Source organism: Capricornis sumatraensis, chromosome 15 (genome assembly GCF_032405125.1).
Source record: "Capricornis sumatraensis isolate serow.1 chromosome 15, serow.2, whole genome shotgun sequence".
Lineage (NCBI taxonomy): Eukaryota > Metazoa > Chordata > Mammalia > Artiodactyla > Bovidae > Capricornis > Capricornis sumatraensis.
The window spans coordinates 78,862,941-78,886,052 of NC_091083.1; the positions used below are offsets into that span (position 1 = coordinate 78,862,941).

Genomic DNA, 23,112 nt, shown 5'->3' on the forward strand with positions numbered 1-23,112 from the left:
GGCCCTTTAAATCCTAGCCCTTCATGGAACCGATTATTCATCTTGAAGTAAGGAATTCATTTGTGTTCTTTGGTTGCAAGTAAGACAAATAGACCCCAGCTGTGTTCAGATGCTCAGGTGTGTCCAACTCTTTGTGACCCAGAAGACCCAGTCCCCTCTGTCCATAGGCGTCTCCAGGCAATAATATTGGGGCAGGTTGCCATTTCCTCCTCCAGGGCATCTTCCCAACCCAGGGATAGAACCCGCATCTCTTACGTCTCCTGCATCGGCAGGCAGATTCTTTCCGCTAGCACCACCTGGGAAGCCCAGACCCCAGCTGATGTAAGCCCGAAAGGAGTTTTTTGTTTGTTTGTTTGTATGTTTGTTTGTTTTGGAGAATCTGGAGTAGCTCACAGTGAAATCAAAACTGGAATAATCAGGTCTTGAGAAAGACCCGGAATAGGACCGCTTCTGAGATCCAAGCAATAGGAAGGGAATAAAAACAGTCTTTTCAGAATGTGGTTGTTGGAATGAATTATTCAGCCCAGGATTTCAGTTCCCAGAATAGAATCTGGTTGGATAATCTTGCACCCTGTGCCCACCCTGTGGCCTAGAGCAGGGCATGTTGACTGGCAACCCTGTCAAAGCTGTATCATTTGGGAATGTGTCTAAATAAGGGTAGAAAGTCACAGCGGAATGGGCTCTACTGTAGTAATCAAGAAACCCTGGTCCCAGTGGATTAACACAACAAAGGTCTGTTTCTTACATAAAGCCCAGGGATCGCATGGACCTCTCCAAGGCAGCGCTCCTCCACAGACTGACTCGGGGTTCCAGGGTGCAGCCCTGCTGGCTCTGCCCTCTCAGCTGGCACCCTCCACAGTTGCTGCTGAAAGAGGAGAGAGGGCAGCAGGTCTCTAGGAGACAGTTTTATTGGCTAAGCTGCTGTGTTGAGCAGAATCCAGTCACATGGTTGAATCTGACTGCAAGGGACCCAGGAAGTGTCATTTTCCTGGTGCCCAGTAAAGGAAAATGAAATAGGACCTGATGAACATGTAAGTTGTCTCTTTCCTGGAAAGAGTACATGGTGGTCCAGAGACTAGGACTAAGTACTTTCATTGCTGGGACCAGAGTTCCTGATCAGGGAGCAAAGATCCCAAAAGTCGCAAGGCCAAAAAAATAAAAAATACCCAAAGGGAAATAGTGGTAGTGGTGATACCAGGGGGAAGGGATGTGCTAGGTTGGGCTTGGAGATTTAATCTTCTTTCTTCCACGCAGACCTTGCCCGCGTGTCCTCCCCGGTCAGCCTCCCTCGGCCATGGCAGCCTACGGCCAGACACAGTACAGTGCAGGGATCCAGCAAGCTACCCCCTACACGGCTTACCCGCCTCCAGCACAAGCCTATGGAATCCCTTCTTACAGTGAGTACCTGACCAAGCCCTTGCTTTCCCCGGGACTCCTAACATCATGGTCTTCATTCTGCCCAAATGCTTCAGGTAAATGCAGAAAGAGGCATGCAGCCAGCCTGATTTTGGATTGGAGATAGAGAAGAAGGACAGACACTTTCCATACAGTTCAAGTTCTAGAGACTATGTCAAGGCCTCTTTTGATTGCAAGGGTAAGAAACTTAACCCAAGCTGGCTTAGAGAAAATGGAAATTTAATGATTCACATACTGGTTAGCTTGGGGACACAGCTGATAGCAGGTATGGCTGGATCCAGGTGCTAGGAGGATGTCAGGAGGAAAATGTCTCCTCTATTTTCAGATGTTTTCCTCTGAGTTATCTTTACTTCTGCCTGGGTTCTGCCAAGATAATCTAGAACTGAGATAAGGTGGCCCTTGGATACTTTTTAACCAATAAAATATACTTGACATTTGAAAAATTAATTGCCAGTTTTTAAATGGGAAATGTTTACATAGTAATACGTATTTCTAAAGGGCTTCCCTGGTGGCTCAGAGGTTAAAGCGTCTGCCTGCAATGCAGGAGACTGGGGTTCGATCCCTGGGTCAGGAAGATCCCCTGGAGAAGGAAATGGCAACCCACTCCACTATTCTTGCCTGGAGAATCCCATGGACGGAGGAGCCTGGTGGGCTACAGTCCACGGGGTCTCAAAGAGTCGGACACGACTGAGCAACTTCACTTCACTTCACGTATTTCTAATGTCTTTAAAAAAAACAAACAACAGATGACTGGGCAGCACTGGGCCCACATTTTTGCGTCAAAAGTAGGTAACTGACCCTGTTAGCCTCTGTTGGCCACAGTCCTCTCCTAGCCCTCATGACTCACTTAAATTAGCTGCCTGAAGACCTTTAAGCTTGCAACCCCTGGCCTAGAGGGAGAAAACACAAATGAACTTTTAAAAATCATAGCTTAAAGTAATTTCAAATTATGATTTATGGGAGGAAGGAAGACAAGATCGTGAAATGGAACAGAACAAGCAAGATTTAACTTAGGTTCCAGCTCCAAGGATGGTCTTTTACAGAAGGAGCTTATTCATCTGAGAACTGAGAGACGACCATTAGTAAGCACGGGAAGAGAGGCGTCCAGGCAGAGGATGCCTGGGAATCCTGGGGAGATGGATTTGGCAAACCCCAGAAGCCCAGTGGCTGGAACACAGGACCTAGATGAGACAGGCGAGGTGGGCAGTCTTTGCACCTGGGGAGGACTTTATTCCAGTGAAACAGGAACTTATTGGCAGATCTATAAACATAGGGCTATCTGATGCAGTCTGGGGTTTTTAAAGATCACTTTGGGGCTTCCCTGGTGGTCCAGTGATTAAGAATCCACCTTGCTATCAAGGGACACTTGTTCAATCCCTGATCCGGCAAGATCCCTCATGCCTCAGAGCAACTAAGCCCGTGCGCCACAACTGCTGAGCCAGCACTCTAGAGCCCACTCGCCGCAACTGCCAAAGCCTGCCTGCCTAGAGTCCGTGCTCTGCAACAAGAGAAGCCGCTGCAGTGAGAAGCCCCATACGACGGTGAAGAGTAGCCCCTGCTCGGCGCCATTGGAGAAAGTCTGTGTGCAGCAACAGAGACCCACCGCAGCCAAAAAATAAATAAATGTATCTTTAAAAAAAAAAAAAGATCACTTTGGCTGCTGTGGGGAGATTGGATTGGAGAGAAGCAAGAGGAGAAACAGGAAGGCAAATTGGAAGACTGATGAAGCCTGGAGTGGACTGATGGTAGAAGCCTGCTGGGGGCAGTAGACAGACAGAGATAGACATATTCAAGAGCAGTTGTGGCATTAGGAGTGACAAGTCACAGGACACTGGGTCGGGCATCCGTCAGAGACACCATCAGTGAGATGCTGTGTCTTTGAGATGGTGTATCTCTGAGATGCTGCCACCCACAGTCCTCAGGGCTCTGTATCCACTCATTCTTTGAAGCCCCCACTCAACTCTCCAAGGAAAGTCTGATCATTATCCTCTTTCAAGGGATAAATAAATAGAGGCTCAGAGAGGATAAATAACTCGCCCAGGGTCCCCCAGTTGGTCGGTGGTAGAGGCGGAATTACACCCAGCAGCCTGGGCTCTGGAGTCCAAGCCCCTCACTGCTGAGCTCTGCTGCCTGAGCACACATTCCAGAAATCCTGGGGGATTACCTGTGATGGACCTCGGCCAACTGGTGTGGGCATCTTTTCTAACTTCTGTCCCTCCTGTGCCAGAAGACGGGTGATAAAATCGCAGGTGAGTCACCTGCCTGGCTGACAGTCAAGACACATGAAGTCGGATTATTTTTCATCATAAAAGAGAACCCTAGCCCTGCTTCCAGACAAAACATGGCATCCGGTGGAAATTAATTTGGTCCAAAGTCATTTTTTAGTGCCAGTTACTTTCAGAGGCTCTCTGCCCTCAGAATACAGCATAAGGGGCAAGGTCACATGTCCTGGGTTCACACCCCACCTCTGCCCCCTTGCTGGTCCTAAGACCCAGGGCGAGTCATCTCCTTCATACAATGGGAGTGATACTAAGTCTGGCTTCCTAACCATTGTTGTTGCTGTAAATAGGATTCTCTACATCCAGGATCAGCTACCTTTTTCTTTAAAGGGCCAGTTCCTAAGTATTTTCAGCTTTCTGGGCCATGCAGTCTCTGTCACAGCCACTCAGCACTGCCGTTGGAGCATGAAACCAGCCAGACAATATGTAAACTAATGAGTGTGTCTGTGTTCTAATAAAACTTTATTTACACTAACAAACAGTGGGCCACAGTAGGTCCACGAACCACAGTGTGTCAGCCCTTGATCTATATTAAGGGCTTAGCTCACAGGGCCTGGCCCAAGGGAAACGTTCAGTCAGTACAGTAGCGTCCGGGCTGCCATACACCTGGTATGTCCACATCACTGAGTAATGACAGGTGGGTTGAAAAGCCCTTTCCTTTCACACATGCCTGTGCCCGAGCAAGCGGTGTTTGCTCACTGTCTGGACAAACCTTGTTGAATCTTGTTAGGAAACTTTTCTCCTTGCTCCTTGGCAAATAGCGTTATTCACCTTTGTTTAAATAGCTGCAGGGAAATAATAACACAGTTGAGCAAACGAGAGGCAAGGAGGTCAGGAGTGTGGAGTACTTTTTTCTCAATTTGTTATGCAAACATAATGTTATGCAACATTTAAGACATACGTAAAAGCGTAGCACTATAAATAACCGTGAGCTGACCATCCAACCTGAAAAATAAACGGAGGTTATCTCCCTTTCTTGTCAAATACCCACATCCCTGGATTTGCTGATTACTGTCCCTTTCACTTTATTAATATCATTGCTCTGCCTTTCTTTATGTGGAATGCCATGTGTGCTCAGGCGTGTCCAACTCTTTGCGACCCCATGGACTGTAGCCCGCCAGGCTCCTTTCTCCATGGGATTCTCCAAACAAGAGTACTGGAGCGGATTGCTGTTTCCTTCTCCAGGGAACCTTCCTGACCCAGGGGTCAAAACTGTGTCTCCTGCATTGGCAGGTGAATTCTTTACCAGTGTGCCACCTGGGAAGGCCTTATGTAGAGTAGAGGTTGGCAAACTTTTTCTGTAAAGAGCCTGATAATAAGTATATTTGGCTTTGTAAGCCATATGGTGTCTATCAAAGCTACTCAACTCTACCCTGTATTTTGATAACAGCCACAGATGATACATAAGTGAATGGGTGTACGGGCGTGCCTTGTTTGAGCGCATTTTGCTCTCTTACAATTCACAGATAGTGTGGGGGTTTTTTTGGGTTTTTTTTTACAAATTGAAGGGCTGTGGCATCCATGCTTTGAGCTAGTCTGTCAAGGCCATTTTTACATGTGCTCACTTCATCCCTCTGTGTTACGTATTGGCAATATTTTGGACTTTCGCACCATTACTAGATTTGTTGTGGTAGTCTGTCATCAGTGACCTTTGGTGTTGTTATTGGATTGTGTGGGGGCTCTCTGAAGTGGCCCACATACGACGGCAGATTTAATCAGCCAATGTTGTGTGTCCTGACTGCCCACCAACTGGCCGTTCCCTCATTTCTTTCCCTCTCCTCAGACTTCCCTGTTCCCTGACATGCACCAATATGAAATTAGGTCAATGAATAACCCCTCGGTGGCCTCAAAGTGTTCAAGTGAAGAAAAAGTCACACATCTCTCACTTTAAATTGTAAAAACGCTAAAAATGATTAAACTGAGGAAGTCCTGTTGAAAGCCTAGACAGGGGACAGCTAGGCTCCGGCACCAAACAGTTAGCCAAGTTGCCGTCATAATTGTCAGTGAAGTCGTGCACCATCTAGCGTGTAAAATCCCTTCACACCCATTACTGAGAGGCATCAAGAGAAAGCAAAGAAAACCTAGACTTCAGAGTTACCTGCTAATTGCAAGACTCTGATTAAGTGGCCTGGTTTTCTGAACCTCAGTTTCCACATCTTTAAAATGGGGAGAAATTTCCCTGGTGGTTCAGTGGTTAAGATATCATGCTTGCACTGCAGGGGGTGCAGGTTCGATTCCTGGTCCAGGAACTAAGTTCCCATATGCCTGCCTCTGAGTTTGGCAAAATAAAATAAAATAAAATAAAATAAAATGGGGAAAGTCATATAGCCTATTTCTTGGGATTGTTGTGAGTACCTCATTCACAGCTTTAGATATTCATTCATTCCCTTTCTTTTCATCTCCCAGCAATCCTGCCAGTGGGAATCGGCATCTTATTTCATAAGGGAAGGAGTTGGAGGAGAAACTGTTCAGGTCACCAAGTAATGAAGCAAACCGTCCTGGGCTCCTGCCCAGACCACTTGAGTCAGAATCCATTGTTTTTTACCACATTAAGCATTCTCTTTATTTATGGGGGTGAATGGGTGAGAAGGAGGGAAATAATAACTACAAAACCATCCCCAGAACTAACAGTGTTCTTTTTTAAAAATGCAAATTTAAATAGTATTGAAATACTGTTTTACACCTATAAGATAAAGATAAGCAAAATTGATTATGTGTTCAATAAAAATACCATATATGGGCTACTGATGATAGATCAGCTTCCTCCCTCAAGACAGTTCCTTCTCCAGCCAGCTGCTCTTGGAATGGGTGCCCGTGCCTTGGAGAAGCATGTCAGACTTTGGCTAAAGCAGAAGGCAGATTTGTAACTGTGGCTTTTGGATAAGTAGGTCCCTCCATGAGAAGAGTGCAGAGTATGTCTTAAGATTAAATGGCATCATCTTTACAGAGGGAAGGTGGTTCATTTAATACCTTCACTCCAAATCCTGCTGGACTTTTAAGTCATGCATGCAGCTAGTCCTTGGCGTGCATGCTCAGTCACTCAGTCGTGTCCGATTCTTTGCCACCCCATGGACTGTAGCCTGCCAGGCTCCTCTGTCCATGGGATTATCCTGGCAAGAATACTGGAGTGAGTTGCCGTGTCCTCCTCTGGGGTATCTTCCCAACCTAGGGGTGGAACTCATTTCTTCTCCAGCTCCTGCACTGACAGATGGATTCTTTACCCCTGAGCCACCTGGGAAGACCCCAGTCCTTGGAGTAGGGGGTTATAAACTCATTACCCTCAGAGTCGGGCAGGAAGCTGACCACATGTACAAAAGATGAGATCCACTTAGCCTGCCTTTCCCTTTCTCACTTTTGAACATGTCCCAGGATGTAAAAACAAACAAAAACACCCAAAAAAAACTGTGGTGAAAAATAGCACCTTAAAAACCAACCTCCATGTCTCAGAGTCAGTATGGGAACCATGGTGACCTGGGAAACTCACAAATTGGGGAGCTTCTGGGGACAGCGTATTGTCATGTGGGAACATGGTCATGAGGTTTCTAGATCATCCTGTTGCTCAAGAGAGGCCATAAGTCTAGACTTTGGGGGTGAAATCTCCTGATTTTTAAACAAAAGCAACCAACTTCAGGTTTTCCTTTAAAATACACAGGCCAAGAAGGATACGTGGGACTGAGTTAGAGCCGAAGTAGAGTAGCTTCCGCTCACAGACCACCAGTTTGCAATCAGTTTGGAAGCTGATAAAACCGCATGCTGTCTTAATTCCGTAGCTCTTCTGCGGGTGACAAGGAAGCATCCTAATTGTGTGTGCCTGGTGCTTCTCTTTCCCCTTCCAAGGCATCAAGACAGAAGACAGCTTGAGCCATTCCCCCGGCCAGAGTGGCTTCCTCAGCTATGGCTCCAGCTTCAGCACCCCACCCTCTGGACAGAGCCCGTACACCTACCAGATGCACGGTGAGTGCAGCGCCGCGCCCCTCCCTGCCGTCTCTAAGGCACTGCTGGGTGTCCAGTCGTTCGTTCATTTATTCAGCAGCTTTATTGAGTACCTACTATGTGCCAGGACCTATCTCAAGTAGTGGAGTTGCAGTGGTGGGTAGAGGAGATAACAACTTCTGCCCTCATGGCGATTACAAGGGCAGGAGGGAGAGACTGACAATTAAACAAGGCAGCAAATAGCAAATGGCTAATTTCAGAAGGGGTTGAATGCAATGAAGCCAATAAACGTGGTGTTGGGACAGAGAGTGATGAATAGTTGAGGGGTCTGGAGAGGTGGGAGAGGTAACTTTCATAGAGTCATCAAGGGAGGCTCTGGGAAGATGTGACGTTGGACAGAGGCCTAAGTATGAGGCAGAACCAGCGCTGCGCAGACCAGGGGGAAGAGCATGCCCAGCAGAAGGAACAGCCTGTGCCAAAGCTCTAGGGGGGTGGGGCGGAGGAGTGTCTTAATGTGTTTAGGGCACAAAATAGGGGCCGGTGGGGCTGGAGCAGGATTAGGAAGATATAAGAGGAGAGAGTCTTGGGGGAGAGCAGGGCTAAATCATGCAGGGCCTCGAGGGCAGAGGGGAGGTGTTGGCTTTGATTTGAAGTGTGATGGGACAGGGGCGTCCATTGTAGACTCAGAGAAGTGACAGGTGTTGGGAATACTGGACAGCAGGTAAAAGCGTTGTTATTCCAGGGAGGAGGCTCCAGGCTCCGCCTTAGAAAGGGAAGAAACTCCAGTGTAACTCCCACCAACCCCAGGCACCCTAAGGCACTGGCCTGCTGCATTCTCCTGGTCCCACCTGTCACCATCCAAAGGCCCCTTCCCTTCTCCGGTGCCCTGTGGGGAGTGCATCGGAGCTGACACATGGAGTAGAGAGCTGGTGGCAGTAATCTGGGGCATCCCCACCCTGGTATTCTTTTTTTCCTTCTTGAAAGCTGGTAAGAATGGCCACCAAGAGTCTGAAAAGTAATGTGCAAAATGGAAAGAGTAATGGCAAGGTGGTAGGCTACTGCATGATCTACATTTCTTTGAAAAAAATCCTTGCAAGTTTTGCTGGTTTGTCTTTTTAATTAAGGAGACAATTTAAATGGATGTTAAGGGCATCCTTTCAGGAAAAAGCATTATGAGGAGGCAGCAAATGATCTTAGGGGTATGTAAGAGAAAGGAGGTGATGAGCCTTAATGCCCAGACGTTGGAAGACCATCCATGTAAAGATTTGCAGTGGAGTTTGTTGATGACGCCATCAGCTAACGTTAACCCAGCACTCACCACATGCCATGCAAACCGGCTTATGATCTCATACCACCTTCACGACACTCCACAAAGTGTTGGTTCTAGTATTATCCCCATTTTACAGGAGACAGAACTGAGTCATAGAGGGATTGCCTGACCCGCCCAGCATCAGGGCAAGGAGCTTAGATTTTACTGCAAGTGCAGTGAGAAACAGGTTGCAAGAAGTGTCTTGGGGGCCTGGTGGATTCCCAGCCCCAAATCTGACTCAAAGCCTGCTCTTTGCTGTGGTACTTCCTGCCTCCTCTGCTTCTGTTGGCACCTCTGTCTCCCTGGGGGTCTTTTCTGAGTCCCACTGACGGGATAAGGTGCAGGGACCCATCTTCAAGTGGGGAGTAAATGATAGCACAATCCTGATCATAAAGGCTGTTGAAGACCCTGAACTTGGACTTATATTTGGATTGATCTTAACCATCTTAACCAGTTATTTTTTCAGCTTTTCCAATAGAAATGTATGTGACTGCCTCAGGGCTTCTAAGGAGCCAGACAATGAGCAATTAAATAAGTCGATCATAACAGATTGTGCTAAATCGCATGAAGAACCAAACCAACAGGGTGCTGTGATGGGCCTTGCTGAAGGGAGTGGTGATGGACATTGCCCAGATGGTCAGGAGGCCTGAGTGATGGAAAGGAACCAGCCTGTGAATAGCTGGAGACTGGAGAGCCCAGGCAGAGGGACCAGTGGGAGCAAAGGTCTGGAGGCAGGAAAAGACTTGCAGTGTTGAAAGACTCCAGTGGAGACTGGAATCTGGGGGTAGTGAGAAAGGGATATGAGACTGGAAAGTGAAGCAGCAGGAGGCACCCCTGGACTGGGACGTAGAGAATATGTAATTTCTTCTCTGGTCCTTACAGAAGTTACAGGAGGCGGGCTCCATCAGCACTGCTTTAAACACAGTGACCATGAGGAAGTGGTTTACCCAAGCATCACAGGGCCAGGAAGTGATGAGAGCTGGGATTCAGGGTAGAGTTCCGGAGCCTGTGCTGTTCCCTTCAAGTGCTGTTTCCCAGACTCCTTCAGACTCCAGATGTTGCCCTCGTTCTGCACATACACCATTCCCCTTGATCTTCCCAGCAGCTCTGTGACATAGGTTCTGTTGTATCCCCATCTTACAGGTGGGAAAACCGAGGCACACCATGGTAAAGTGGCTTGTCCAAGGTCACCTGGCTGTGGCAGTGGGATTTCAAGCCAGGCAGTTCCCCTCCAGAGCCCAGGCACATAACCCCAACACCAGTCCGCCTTCCACACTCTCATAGATCCTTCTAGAAGACGAACCTCCATGGATGAGCCCTGGCCCAGACCCCACCCCCATCAGCCCTCACAAATAGAAAAACATCTCCTGATCCACTCCCACTGGACCATGGGAATAGTCCAGGTTATTTTCTTATCGTCTTCATGGCCCAGATGCCAGCTGGACTTTGTCCCAATTAACTGCCTTCAGTCTAATGCTAATGGCCATAAACTGCTCTTGAGACAGCCCAGGCATTTTGCAAGCCTGACATATTCCTCCTTAAGTATTTTTTTTTCAAATGCAAACACACAGAAGGCTCACACACTATGCCCATGTGCTTCCTATTAACTTTTTTTTCAAGTTGTTCCAGAGGAGAAATAAACTCTCCAACGACTCTGTGTGCCTTTCAGAATGGAAGATGTTGGTTAAGCGTAGGGTTTTTGAAAGAAGAAGGGAATCAAGAGAGATTGAGACTGAGTTTGGGGCCTGAAAGCACCAACTTGGAATCAAATTGGTCCATATTCAGAAGCTGAGCTGAGTCCTTTTCTTTAAGAATTTAAAATCATCATTTTATAGAAGTAAAAATAAGTCCCTGAGTGGGGACCACTCCATCATTTACAGATGGGTAAACTGAGGCACGACAGCAGCAGCGTGACTTGTGTAGGGTAAGCATTGGAAAGCATTAAAAATGCCTCCTGCTGGGTCTTCTACCCGATCTCAGAAACTTCCAGAAACTTCAGCAGAGCCATTTCCCCTGCCCCCCACGGCCCTGCTTGGAGATCCGTATCTGCTAATATAGCATTGCCCCGCTGCCAAATGTACAGTAAACGCAGAAAAGAAAAGTTCACAGCCCCTGTAGCCTTTTCATGGCTGTTTATTTTCTTTTTTAAGTTCACCCAGGGGTTTTCGCAGCTGAAATGTATTTCTTATGAGTTCGATTTTTTTTTTGTTGTTCCATTTCGGCTTCTCCTGCTAAAACACTGCTGTTCATGGAAACGGCCACAAAGATTAAAAAGAAGAAAAAAACAAACAAACAAAAAATCTTGAGAGTGTGTTGTAAGAACTTACCTGTGCCCCCGAGGGGTTAAGAGCCCTAGACCCGGCTGCAGTCAGCGCTGTGTCCCGCGGCAGGACCTGGGTGAGGTGCTTGGTTTCTCCAGGCATCCCTTTCCTCACCTGTGGGACCAGCATCACAGCACGAGCAGGGAGCCCATGGGGCTATTGGGGGACTGCACAGAACGGCCATGAGCAATCAGATGAAGCCCTTCAAGACCGGGTGTACTTTTTATTATTTCTCTCGCTGCTTCTGTAACATGAGAGTTAAAGGCAGTAACCCTGAGGTCAGGCTGAGCTAACTTCCCAGTTGTTCCCTGTGCGCCAGCGTGTGACTTTGAGCCTTGTGACCTCTTGGTACCTCGGTCTCTTTCCCGGTAAAATGGGGATATGAACTGTACCCCCGCTTGGGGTGCTGCAATAATTAAATGAGTTAATGTGTGTGAGATATTCAGAACAGCACAGGCACAAGCTAAGTGCACTATAAATGTTAAATATTATTTTCATCCTAATGTCTGATTTGATGGTATTATGGTTTCCCCAAATTCATTTCTCTTTCCTGAACTCTCCTTTTTAGGAAGTAGTTTTGGTAAGAGAAAAGAGGAATACCAATTTGAGATTGTTGAGCCACCCACATTAGCATCAGATTCCCTGCTGGTGAAATATGGTGGATGGGGGCGGGGCGGTGGGCCTTACAAACAGTGGGAGAGCCTTCTTCTGGGGGAATTCCTCTTTACTATTATTTACCAAAGTCAGGGATTGTTTGGCTGCCCTGGTGGCTCAATGGGAAAGAATCCACCTGCAAATGCAGGAGATGTGGGTTCAGTTCCTGGGTCAGGAAGATCCCCTGGAGGAGGAAATGGCAACGCACTATGCTTGCCTGGAAAATCCCATGGACAGAAGAGCCTTGGTGGGCTGCAGTCCATGAGACTGCAGGAGTCGGACATGACTTTGTGACTAAATAACATCAATAACAGGGATTGTTAATAGTGAGCTCAGAACCCAACATAAGCCTTTCGAGAGCAACATGGAAATGTATGATTTGAGGATGCATGAAGTGAAGTGAAGTCACTCAGTCGTGTCTGACTCTGCGACCCCGTGAACTGTAGCCCACCAGGCTCCTCCGTCCTTGGGATTCTCCAGGCAAGAATACTGGAGTGGGTTGCCATTTCCTTCTCCAGGGGAACTTCCCCACCCAGGGATCGAACCCAGGTCTCCCTCATTGCAGGCAGACGCTTTAACCTCTGAGCCACCAGGGATGCATAGGAAAATTAAAAGTCCAGTGGAAGAGTCTAAGCCAATGATTTCACCCAGAGACCTCTGAGGTTGGTTTGTGCCGGATTCATGAAACTTAGCACCTTCTCTGGCTCCAGCCAGATGTGTGACTTTGGACACATCACTGAACTCATGATCTGTGTTTCAAAGCTCTGGCACTCACAAATACCCACTGAAAAATAAAGAAGTTGGGAAAGGTCATCGTCAAATACATCAAATACACTTGGTAAATAGTGTGTAGCATGAACTTAGATGTCTTCACTGTTAGCACTTTTCGCTCAGTCGTGTCCAACTCTTTGGAGTTCTCCAGGCCAGAATACTGGAGTGGGTAGCCGTTCCCTTCTCCAGGTGATCTTCCCAACCCAGGAACTGAACCCAGGTCTCCCGCAGTGCAGGCAGATTCTTTACCAGCTGAGCCGGCTTCCCAGGTGCCGCTAGTAGCAAAGAACCCTCCTGCCAATGCAGGCAGACTTAGGAGACTCGAATCTGATCCCAGGGTGGGGTAGATCCCCTGGAGAAGGGAATGGCAACCGACTCCAGTATTCCTGCCTGGAGAATCCCACTGACAGAGAAGCCGGGCAGTTTAGTTCAGTTCAGTCACTCAGTCGTGTCCAACTACTTGCAACCCCATGGACTGCAGCACACCAGGCCTCCCTGTCCATCACCAACTCCCAGAGCTTACCCAAACTCATGTCCATCATGTCGGTGATGCCGTCCAACCATCTCATCCTCTGTCTTCCCCTTCTCCTCCTGCCTTCAATATTTCCCAGCATCAGGGTCTTTTCCCATGAGTTGGTTCTTCACCTCAGGTGGCCAAAGTATTGGAGTTTCGGCTTCAGCATCAGTCCTTCCAATGAATATTCAGGACTGACTTCCTTTAGGATGGCCTGGTTGGATCTCCTTGCAGTCCAACGGACTCTTAAGAGTCTTCTCCAACACCACAGTACAAAAAGTATCAATTTTTCGGCACTCAGCTTTCTTTATAGTCCAACTCTCTCATCCATACATGACTACTGGAAAACCCATAGCTTTGACTAGATGGACCTTTGTTGGTAAAGTAATGTCTCTGCTTTTTAATATGCTGTCCAGGTTGGGCATAGCTTTTCTTCCAAGGAGCAAGCAGTCCATGGGGTCGTACAGAGTCGGACACGACTGAAGCACACACACACACATAGGGCTTTTCAGAGCCTTTGCAGACTAATGTGCCTTGTGACTCTCCAGGAGTGGAATTCAGTAGTCAGTTTTCCCAGGTAGATTTGAACAGGGACCTTTTCCCTAAACTAATGTTCTCTGCTCACTGGGAAGCCCTGGTTATAACGACCATTAGTCCCCATGCTCAGCTGTTTCAGTCGTGTCCGGCTCTTTGCGACCCTTTGGACTGTAGCCCACCGGGCTCTTCTGTCCATAGGATTCTCCAGGCAAGAATACTGGAGTGGGTTGCCATGCCCTCCTCCAGGGGATCTTCCCCACCCAGAGATCAAACCCCAGCCTCCTCTATCTCCTGCATTGTCAGGGCGTTCTTTACCACTAGCACCACCTGGGAAGCTGTTAGGCCCTTTCCTGTGTTAAAATTCTTTCTCTAAATTTTTTTCATGATGATCACGCATGTGTTCCTTTTTTCCTGTATTTTCATTTATTTTTTGATGAGATTAATTAATACACCATAAAATTCACCATTTTTAAAGTGTAGATTCAGTGATTTTACTGTATTCACAGAGTTGTGCAACCATCACCCTATCTAATCCCACAATATTTTCATCATTGCAAAAGAAACTCCGCACCCGTTAGCCACCATTCCTTAATTCCCCTCCTGCCAATTTTTTTCCTTTTTTTAAATTTTAGTTTACTTTTGACTGCACTGGGCTTCCCTGGTGGCTCAGCTGGTAAAAAATCCACCTGCAATGCAGGAAACCTGTGTTCGATTTCCTGGGTTGGGAAGATACCCCGGCAAAGGGAACGGCTACCCACTCCAGTATTCTGGCCTGGAGAATTCCATGGACTCTATAGACCATGGGGTTGCAAGAGTCAGACACGACTGAGAGACTTTCACTTTCACTTTTCATTTTTGACTGCACTGAATCTTCATTGCTGCGCTCGGACTTTCTCTGGTTGCAGCAAGCAGGGTCTACTCTGGATTGCAGTACACAGGTTTCTCATTGCAGTGGTTTCTCTTGCTGCAGAGCGCAGGCTCTAGGGCACATGGGCTTCAGTAGTTGTGATATACGGGTTTAATTGCCCTGAGGCATGTAGGATCTTCCTAGACCGGGGATCAAACCCGTGTTCCCTGCACTGGCAGGTGGACTCCCACCCACTGGACCATGAGGAAAGTTCCCAGTATATTTCCTTTTATAATAACAAAAAAAAGATATATTTAAAGTTACTCCTTTATATTAATTTTTTAAGCAGGTTATGCATTTATCTACTTTAAACATCTACAGAAATCTCTCTCCCACCCTCATCCAACATCCACTCAGCTTCTAAATCCCCAGTGCTTAGCCCCTGTTCTAGGTTCTTGTGAACCCAACCGGAATTTCCTCTTGTAAATATAAGCAAAAACACGAGCGCAGTCTATCACATTGCATATTTCTATGCCAGGAATCAACTCACTTGTGATTCATAAACAAGGAAATGATGGCAGGGAACTCCAAAGGTGTATTGGTTCACTTAAGATTGTCTCCTTATCATTGGTTTGAAGCAATTTAATTTTGATGGGCCTTGATGTAGTCTTTGTGATTCTAGTGCTTTGTGTTCATTGAGCTTCTTAGATCTGTGAGTTTATAGTTTTCATCACATTTGGAAAAATTGGGGGGTATTATTCAAATATCCTCCCCATGTCTTCAAGTTAATCAGTCTTTTCTTTTGCAGTATCTGATTTGCTTGTTAATTACTCTCCAGTGATTTCTTTTTCATCTTATACATATTTTTCATCTCTAAAAGTTTTATATGGGTCTTTTTTTTTTCTTCCATGTCTCTGTTTAACACTCCCAAGCTTCCCTCTGGCCCCTTGGATAGTACACAGTACTGTTTTAATGTGCTTATCTACTAATTCTGTCACCTGTGTCATTTTAACATTTGCATTGATTTCTCTCATTATAAGTTATATTTTCCTGCTTCTTTGCATGCTTGATAAGCTCTTTTAATGTTTATTTTTACTTATTTGGCTGTGCTGGGTCTTAGATGCGGCCTGAGAGATCTTCTAGTTTGAAGCATGCAGGATCTTTGGTTGTGTCTTGCAAACACTTAGTTGCAGCACATGGGGTCTAGTTTGAACCCAGGCCCCCTGCACTGAGGGCGCAGAGTCTTATCCACTGAACCACCAGGGAACGCTTGCTTGATGAGCTTTGATTGGATGCAGACATTGTGAGTCTTGCGTGGTTGACTGCTGGATATTTTTCTACTTGTGTGACTATTCTTGAGCTTTGCTCTGGGATGCCGTTGTTACGTGGAAATAGATTGAGTCTTTTGAGTCTTGCTTCAAGCTTTGCTGAGGGGGACAGAACAGCATCTGGTCTAGGGCTCTCTCTACCTAACAGGTTTTCCCAGGACTGAGACAAGCCTCTCTTGAGTATTCCTCTCAATGCCCCAGGAATAAGAGGTTTTCCAGTCGTGTTGGTGGGAACAGGAACTATTCTCAATTCTTTTATGAGCTCTGAGGATTGTTCCTTTTGATCATTTCCACTGGTTCTCTCCTGGCCTTGAGTAACTTCTTCACAAGCATATGCTAGTCATTGCTCAAGGGAGCCCTCACGGGGAGCTCGGCAAATCTCCAGTGCACTCTCTCCGTGCAGCCCTCTCTTTTCTGGTACCTTGCCCTGTAAAGTCTAACCACCTTGGCCTCCCTGGACTTGCAGCTCCATCTCCTCAATTCAGAGAGAACGCTGGGGGCCGCCTGGGTCCCCCTCCCTGGATGCTCCCCATGCTGGAGAGAATCTTACAGATCACCACCTGTTTCCTTTCTTTCAAGCATTATAGTCTTTCTTTCCTTGGGTTTTTGTTTTGTTTTTTTACCTTTCTAATCACTGACCTATTTATTTATTTTTTGAACTTTTTATTGTTGGAGTATAGCCAATTAACAATGTTGTGATAGTGTCAGGTGGGCAGCAAAGGGACTCAACCATACATATATATATGTGTAGCCATTCTCCCCCAGACTCCCCTCCCATCCAGGCTGCCACATAACACTGAGCAGAGTCTCCTGCTACAGTAGGTTCTTGTTGGTTACCCATTTTAAATAGAGCGGTGTGTATTAGTCGAAGGCATCATTGTCTTTCATTATCTGATGCCCAGTGTCTTGGCAATCCAGTTTTTAAACCGTTTCCTGTGAGAGGGAGACCAGGCCCTGGGTCTCGGTCTTGGCCAGAACTGGAGGTACCGCTGCCCTGATTCATCAGCACTTTTTTCCATCACACGTGGTAACAGCAGCTGAACGCAAAATACTTAACACAGGTAAAGACAACAAACCTTGTAGAAATAATTCTGCCTCTAGTGACCCGTATTCTTCCTCTGACCTCAATTTGGCCGTGTGCTCTGTTTTTGAAGAATCTATGTTGCCGCTTCCCCCAGTCTTTGTGTACTTTGCCCTTGTCTCCATGATTCGACGCCTCTGTCATCCTTCACCGCTCCGCCCATCAAGGTACCTTTACCTTCTTTTTAAGGGGAAGTCCTGTATTTAACATGGCACCTCTCTGGGGAGTACTTACTTATTTTTTCACTGTGCTATTATTTTTATTGGGATTATTATTGCTTTCATTAATGCTGTGGTTACTAAGTTGCATGGCTTTTTAGCAATCTGCTTGAATCCTGCTTTTTCCCATAAGCCCCATTATTTTAGCACACAATTTTACACAACTCCATGGCCTCTCAGATTATAGCAAAACCTTTGTGTATATTGTTTTCCTGGGAAACATAGTGTGCGTACTCTCTGTACTTTGCTTTCTTAACTTAGCTATATACCTTGGGGAACTTTCTCAGTCAGTCTGTAGAAAGCACTTCCTCATTCTTTCTACAGATGCCTATTATTCCACTGAATGATATGCTGTAAATGATTTAACCAGTTCCTTATGGGGTATTCCCAGTCTTTTGCAATTACCACCAGTAAGCTGTAAATATACTCCTATATGTATATCATTTTGTTTTTCTACAAGTATATCTGATAGACAAGTTCCCAGAAGGGTCAAAGGGAAAGTCCATGTTTAAATTTTCAAGTATCTCCACCTTACCCTCCGTAGGGAGCCTATCCTAGACTCCTACCAGCAGTCTATGAGAGTGCCTGTTTTGCCAACCCAGTATAATCTTGCTATTGGAGTTTTTGCATGAAAAAATAGTATCTCAGTGTGCTACTAATTTCTAATTGTATCTTACAAGGGTAAGCATCCTTTCAGATCTTTGATCAATTTATGTTTTCTTTTCTGTGAACTCAGAGGTTAGATTTGAAAAACTGTGCCAAGGCAGAGTGCTAAGGTACTAGGCACACCAGTATTGAAACATAAAGCTGGAGGGGCTTCCCTGGTGGGCCAGTGGTTAAGATTCCGCTCTCCCACTGCAAGGCGTGAGGGTTCAATCCTGGTTGGGGAATTAAGATCCCACACGCTGCATGATGCGGCCCCCAAAAAATTAACAATAAAAAGAAGAAATGTAAAGCTTTACTAATCAAAATAGTGTGATTCTGATATTGGAATAGACTGATTGAGTAATAGAGGAGGCCATATAGTCCGCAATGAGACCAAACATGTCAGGAAATTGAGCACATGGGAGGAGATAGAATATTCAGAGAATGGTGTTGGAACAACTGGTTAGCCATCTTGGGGTGGAGGGTGGAGATCCATCCCTATTACTATATACCAGAAAAAAATCCAAGTGGATCAAAAATTTTAATGGCAAAAGTAAAACTATAAAGTTATAGAACAAGGAACGTTCCTGGTGGTCCAGTGGCTAAGACTCCGCTATGCCAGTGTAGGAGGCCTGGGTTCAGTCCCTGCTCAGTGATGTAGATGCTTCTCTGAGGAGCAGCAAAATAACGTTTTAAATGCTTACCATTTAAATAAACTGGTAAGGCTGGATGGTGTCATTGACACAATGGACATGAGTTTGAGCAAACTTCGGGAGATGGTGAAGGACATGGAAGCCTGGTGGGCTGCAGTTCCTGGGGTCACAAAGAGTCATACATGACTGAAAAACAACTTAGAACAACAACAAATTTTTTAAAAGTTCTAGAGCAAGAATGAATCAAAATTTTTATGACCTTGACAACAGTTGGACGTCATGACTAAGAAATCCAGACGCCATCGAGGAAAAGGCTCACAAATTTGACAGTCTTTGAGTGGTTTTTTGTTTTTGTCTTTGTCTTTGTTCTGGTGTGGCAAAGAACCCCAGAAGTAATGTTGGAACAACAAAAACAAGACAGAAAACAAGCAGTGCACTGAAAGGAAAGGTTAACATGTCAAATCAGAACCACATACTCTTTTTCAAGTGATTCTACAGTTCTATGAATTGAGCTGCTCTAGGATATGATTTTTCTAATTAGAAGAGAAATGAGCCAGATGTACTGATATAGGGAGTGGTAGGGTCCGTGGCAGTTAGGGAGTACAGACCCATCAGAGTTCAGGGGTGGGTGTTATTCAGCTTCAGCTCCTTGCTGCTGCACTAGAATGGGAACCTGGAGAGGCCAGATCTTTCATTTTTCAAGAAAATCCTCAAAGGTATATATTGTCAATAATTTTTATGTTGATATATCGTATTTTCATTTTTATTCAGTTCACAAAGTTGTTTTTTTTTGTTTTCTTGGCTGAGTGACGTGTGAGTTCCCTAACCAGGGATCAGACCCGCACCCTCCAGTGGAAGCGTGGCGTCTTCACCACTGGACTGCCAGGGAATTCCCTCAAAACTATTGGCTTTTAGTCGCTAAGTCGTGTCCGACTCTTTTGCGACCCTGTGGACTATAACCCACCAGGCTCCTCTGTCCATGGGATTTCCCAGGCAAGAATACTGGAATGGGTTTCCACTTCCTCCTTCCCTCATTCTTCTTCAGTATTGGCAATGGATTTAAACACTCTTTAAAATACCTGTGAAGCAGACGCACATGTATAAACCTGCTGTTTATGCCTCTGTCTTGCAATCTGGTTCTGTATTTTCATAATTGAACCACAGATTACGAGACCAGGAATGGAAGGAGAAAATTCCAAGCCAAGTGATGACCTGGGGAGCCAGAACTATCACCTCCCTTGGTCCCCATCTCTGATTTATTTCACCACCGAGGCACGTCCCAAAAGACTGGAGTTGTGGGTATGGTTATAGCTGAGTTGGAGCCCAGTGGCCTCCTAGTGAAGTCAAGTATTTCCCTATTTCTGCTTGGCAGCAGCAACTTTCAAGCCTTCCTGGCTCAGCTAGTTTTGAGCAGTCTGAGTCTGCCTGGTCTCACTGTGTCGGTCAAGACAGGAGCCAGGCTTGGCATTCCTCGGGTTCCTGGCTGGTGGTCAGGTTTCCTGGAGTGAATCAGCAACTCTCTGCACACGATGAAGTGGGTGAAGTTTTCCGATACCTGTCAGCACTCTTGTGCCACGCAGCGCCTCCACCCTGGTGGCTGCTTTCTAGAGACGTTCATGCGTGTTGGCAGGCTTGCTGCCTCCTGCTTGAACTGAAGTCTTCTGGATTTAGGACATATCAAAACTAAATGGATGGTCTTTTCCTATGGTTGTGTAGCAAGTTTGATTTGGTCACCCTTAGCTCCAGAAGCTGCTGGAGGTGACAGATGAAAACAGCTGGAGAGATTGAGAGGTAGTTTGGGGACCAACAGGGATTTTGATAAATGACAGTGCACAAAAGCCAGCATTGGCCTGTAGACCTTTTGGTGATGATGATGGAAACGTTCTTTATCTGTGCTGTCCCACATGGTGGCTACTAAGTCCATGGGGTCGCAAAGAGTTGGACGCAACTGAGCGACTGAACTGGAGTGAACCATGTGTGGCTGTTGAGCATTGAAAAGTGGCTGACGTCCATGGCCACACCACCCTGGACACGCCTGGTCCCGTCTGAAATGTGGCCAAGGCAAATGAGGAGCTGAAATTTCTACTTTGTTTTATTGTAATTAATTATATCAAACATAAATGTGGCTAGTGGCTGCCATATTAGGCAGTACAACTCTGAAGAGATGATTAAAACCCAGCTCTAAACCTGGTTACTTCTGGAGTTGAATGAGGATGACTAGTAGGCATTATGGACTGAATGCTTTTGTCCCCCTGAAATCCACATGTTGAAGTCTTAACCCCCAGCATGATGGTATTTGGAGATGGTGATTAGGGTTAGGTTAGGTCTTGAGGGTGGGGCCCTCTTGATGGGATTGGCGTCCTTACAAGAAGAGGAAGAGAGAGATCTCTTTCTCTCTCATCTTACACCCTGAGGAAAAGCCGTATGAGGACACAGTGAGACCATGGCCATCTGAAGCCAGGAAGAGAGCTCTCATCCGGAACCAGATCAGGCAGCAGCCTGATCTCAGACTTCCAGCTTCCAGAACTGTGGAAATAAATTTCTGCTGGTTAAACCACTCTGTGGCGTTTTGTTGTGATAGCCCCATCTAACTAAGCTGTAGATTTTTCTGAGACACTTAAAAGCAAAGGAACAGGACTTCCCTGGTAGTCCAGTGGTTAAGAATCCACCTGCCAATACATGGGACATGGGTTCAATCCCTGGTAGTCCAGTGGTTAAGAATCCACCTGCCAATACATGGGACATGGGTTCAATCCCTGGTCCAGAAAGATCCCACATGCTGCAGAGAAACTGAGCCCGTGAGCCATCACTACTGAAGCCCTCTCACCCCGGAGCCCATGCTCTGTAACAAGAGAAGCCACCACAAGGAGAGGCCCACGTGCTACAACTGGAGAAAACCCACACATAACAACAGAGACCCAGCGCAGCCAAAAATACAGAAATAAATTATTTTTTTTTAAAGCAGAGGAACATTTTTTGAAATTTCTTCTTTGCAGATGCTTGATCTCCTTCTGCTCTTGCCTCCTACTATGAGAGATATTTTCAAGGCAAAGGTCTATTCAGTCAGTTCAGTTCAGTTCAGTTCAGTCGCTCAGTCGTGTCCGACTCTTTGTGACCCCATGAACCGCAGCACACCAGGCCTCCCTGTCCATCACCAGCTCCCGGAGTCCACCCAAACCCATGTCCAAAGGTCCATTACTGAGGGCTTCATAAGTGTAAGTCCCCTGAATGTGGAACTGAGAAGGAGGGGCAAGGCTGCCACCTTCCTACGACCATTATTGCAGCAAATATTAATAGAGCCTCTTCTCTGCGCCAGGTGCTAAGAGCACAAAGGCGAGCAAGACAGAGACGGTCCCTACCTGCATGGAGCTCACAGCCCAGAGTCGGGAGACACGATAATCAAATGATGGCAAAACACATGTAAAATTGCATCAGTAAAGCACCGGGAAGTAGGGCCAAGGCAGACTCTGCAGCTGTCTGTTCCAAGCCTGATCTCTTCATCTGGTCCAAGACACGCCCACCAGCCCAAGTGATGTGGGTAATGAATGGAGGAGGCCCAACCCTACGTAAGGGGGCAGCTCCTTTTGTTTTATGCATGGGTCAGTTATCTCAAATTTTCAAAACAAAAAACAAGAGATCTGGAAGTTTCTCAGATATTTCCCAATTTAAAAAACAAAACTGAAATTGGTGGCAGCAAATTAAAAGAACTACTGTGCAGGTCAAAACAAAGCGCAGCTACAGACTGGATTCCGCACCCCCAGGCCACCATGTTGCTAACGCTGTTCTCCATGGTGACCGTGGAAAGGACTGACATCTGGACAAGAGACTCTGTGCTTATTTTAGAGGCCTCACCCTCAAAGAGCAGACACCAGCACCAGCAAACAACTCCCCGTTACGTTGTCTCTGAGCCTGACTCCAAGGCACTGCCGGAACGCGTTCCGCCATTCGTTCAGCAAACGTGCATAGACGGAAACAGACGCAAAGCCTGCTCTCCACAAGCTGAGGTTCTGTGGCAGGAGACAGATAATAAATATGAAAAACAAAGCGTATAGAATGTGAGATGGCAAGAATAAGAATTAAGGTAAAATCGATAGAAGGAAGCACTGGAGGGTGCATGTTTTTTTTTAGAGTGGGAAGACTCCACGGAGGAAGAGTTGAGCAAAGGCCTTCAGAGGAGGGATCCACATGGTAGATAAGCAGTCCAGGTCTCACGTGCTTGAGGAAAGTCAGGATAACCCATGCAGCTGGAACAGAGTAAGCGGGTGGAGGAGGGCAGTGGAGATGAGGGCTTTGCGCCATGGAGAGAACTCCAGCTTCTGCTTTAGGATGAGAGACTTGGAGGAGTGGAGGGCTTTGAGCAGGGGAGTGATGTGATACAGCTTAGTTTTAACAAGCTCCCTCTGGCCACCATGTGGAGAACAGGCTGCAGGGACAAGAGTGAAACAGGACACCAGTGCAGAAGTGACTGTAGTAGGTCAGGCAAGAGACGGTGGAGGCTGGGCTCGCAGCGGGGGTGGAGGTGGGAGAAGCGGTCAGATTCTGGGTGTGTTTTGAATGCGGAATTGCTGATTGCGGGGTGTGGATGAGATGTATTTGGACCATGAGA

The 23,112-nt window shown here is 46.5% G+C and overlaps 1 protein-coding gene across 3 annotated transcripts in view; it reads left to right on the plus strand.

Moving 5' to 3' along the window:
• EYA2 (EYA transcriptional coactivator and phosphatase 2) overlaps nucleotides 1-23,112 on the plus strand; it is a 170,414-nt gene that overhangs the window by 16,327 nt on the left and 130,975 nt on the right. For 2 of the 3 annotated variants that reach the window (XM_068987109.1, XM_068987111.1), the window contains exons 3-4: nucleotides 1,255-1,397; nucleotides 7,533-7,649. In XM_068987109.1, the coding sequence (XP_068843210.1) occupies nucleotides 1,255-1,397; nucleotides 7,533-7,649 (260 nt within the window). Of the gene's footprint in view, nucleotides 1-1,254; nucleotides 1,398-7,532; nucleotides 7,654-23,112 lie in introns of those variants that run through there. The other variant, XM_068987110.1, reaches the window with a different exon arrangement.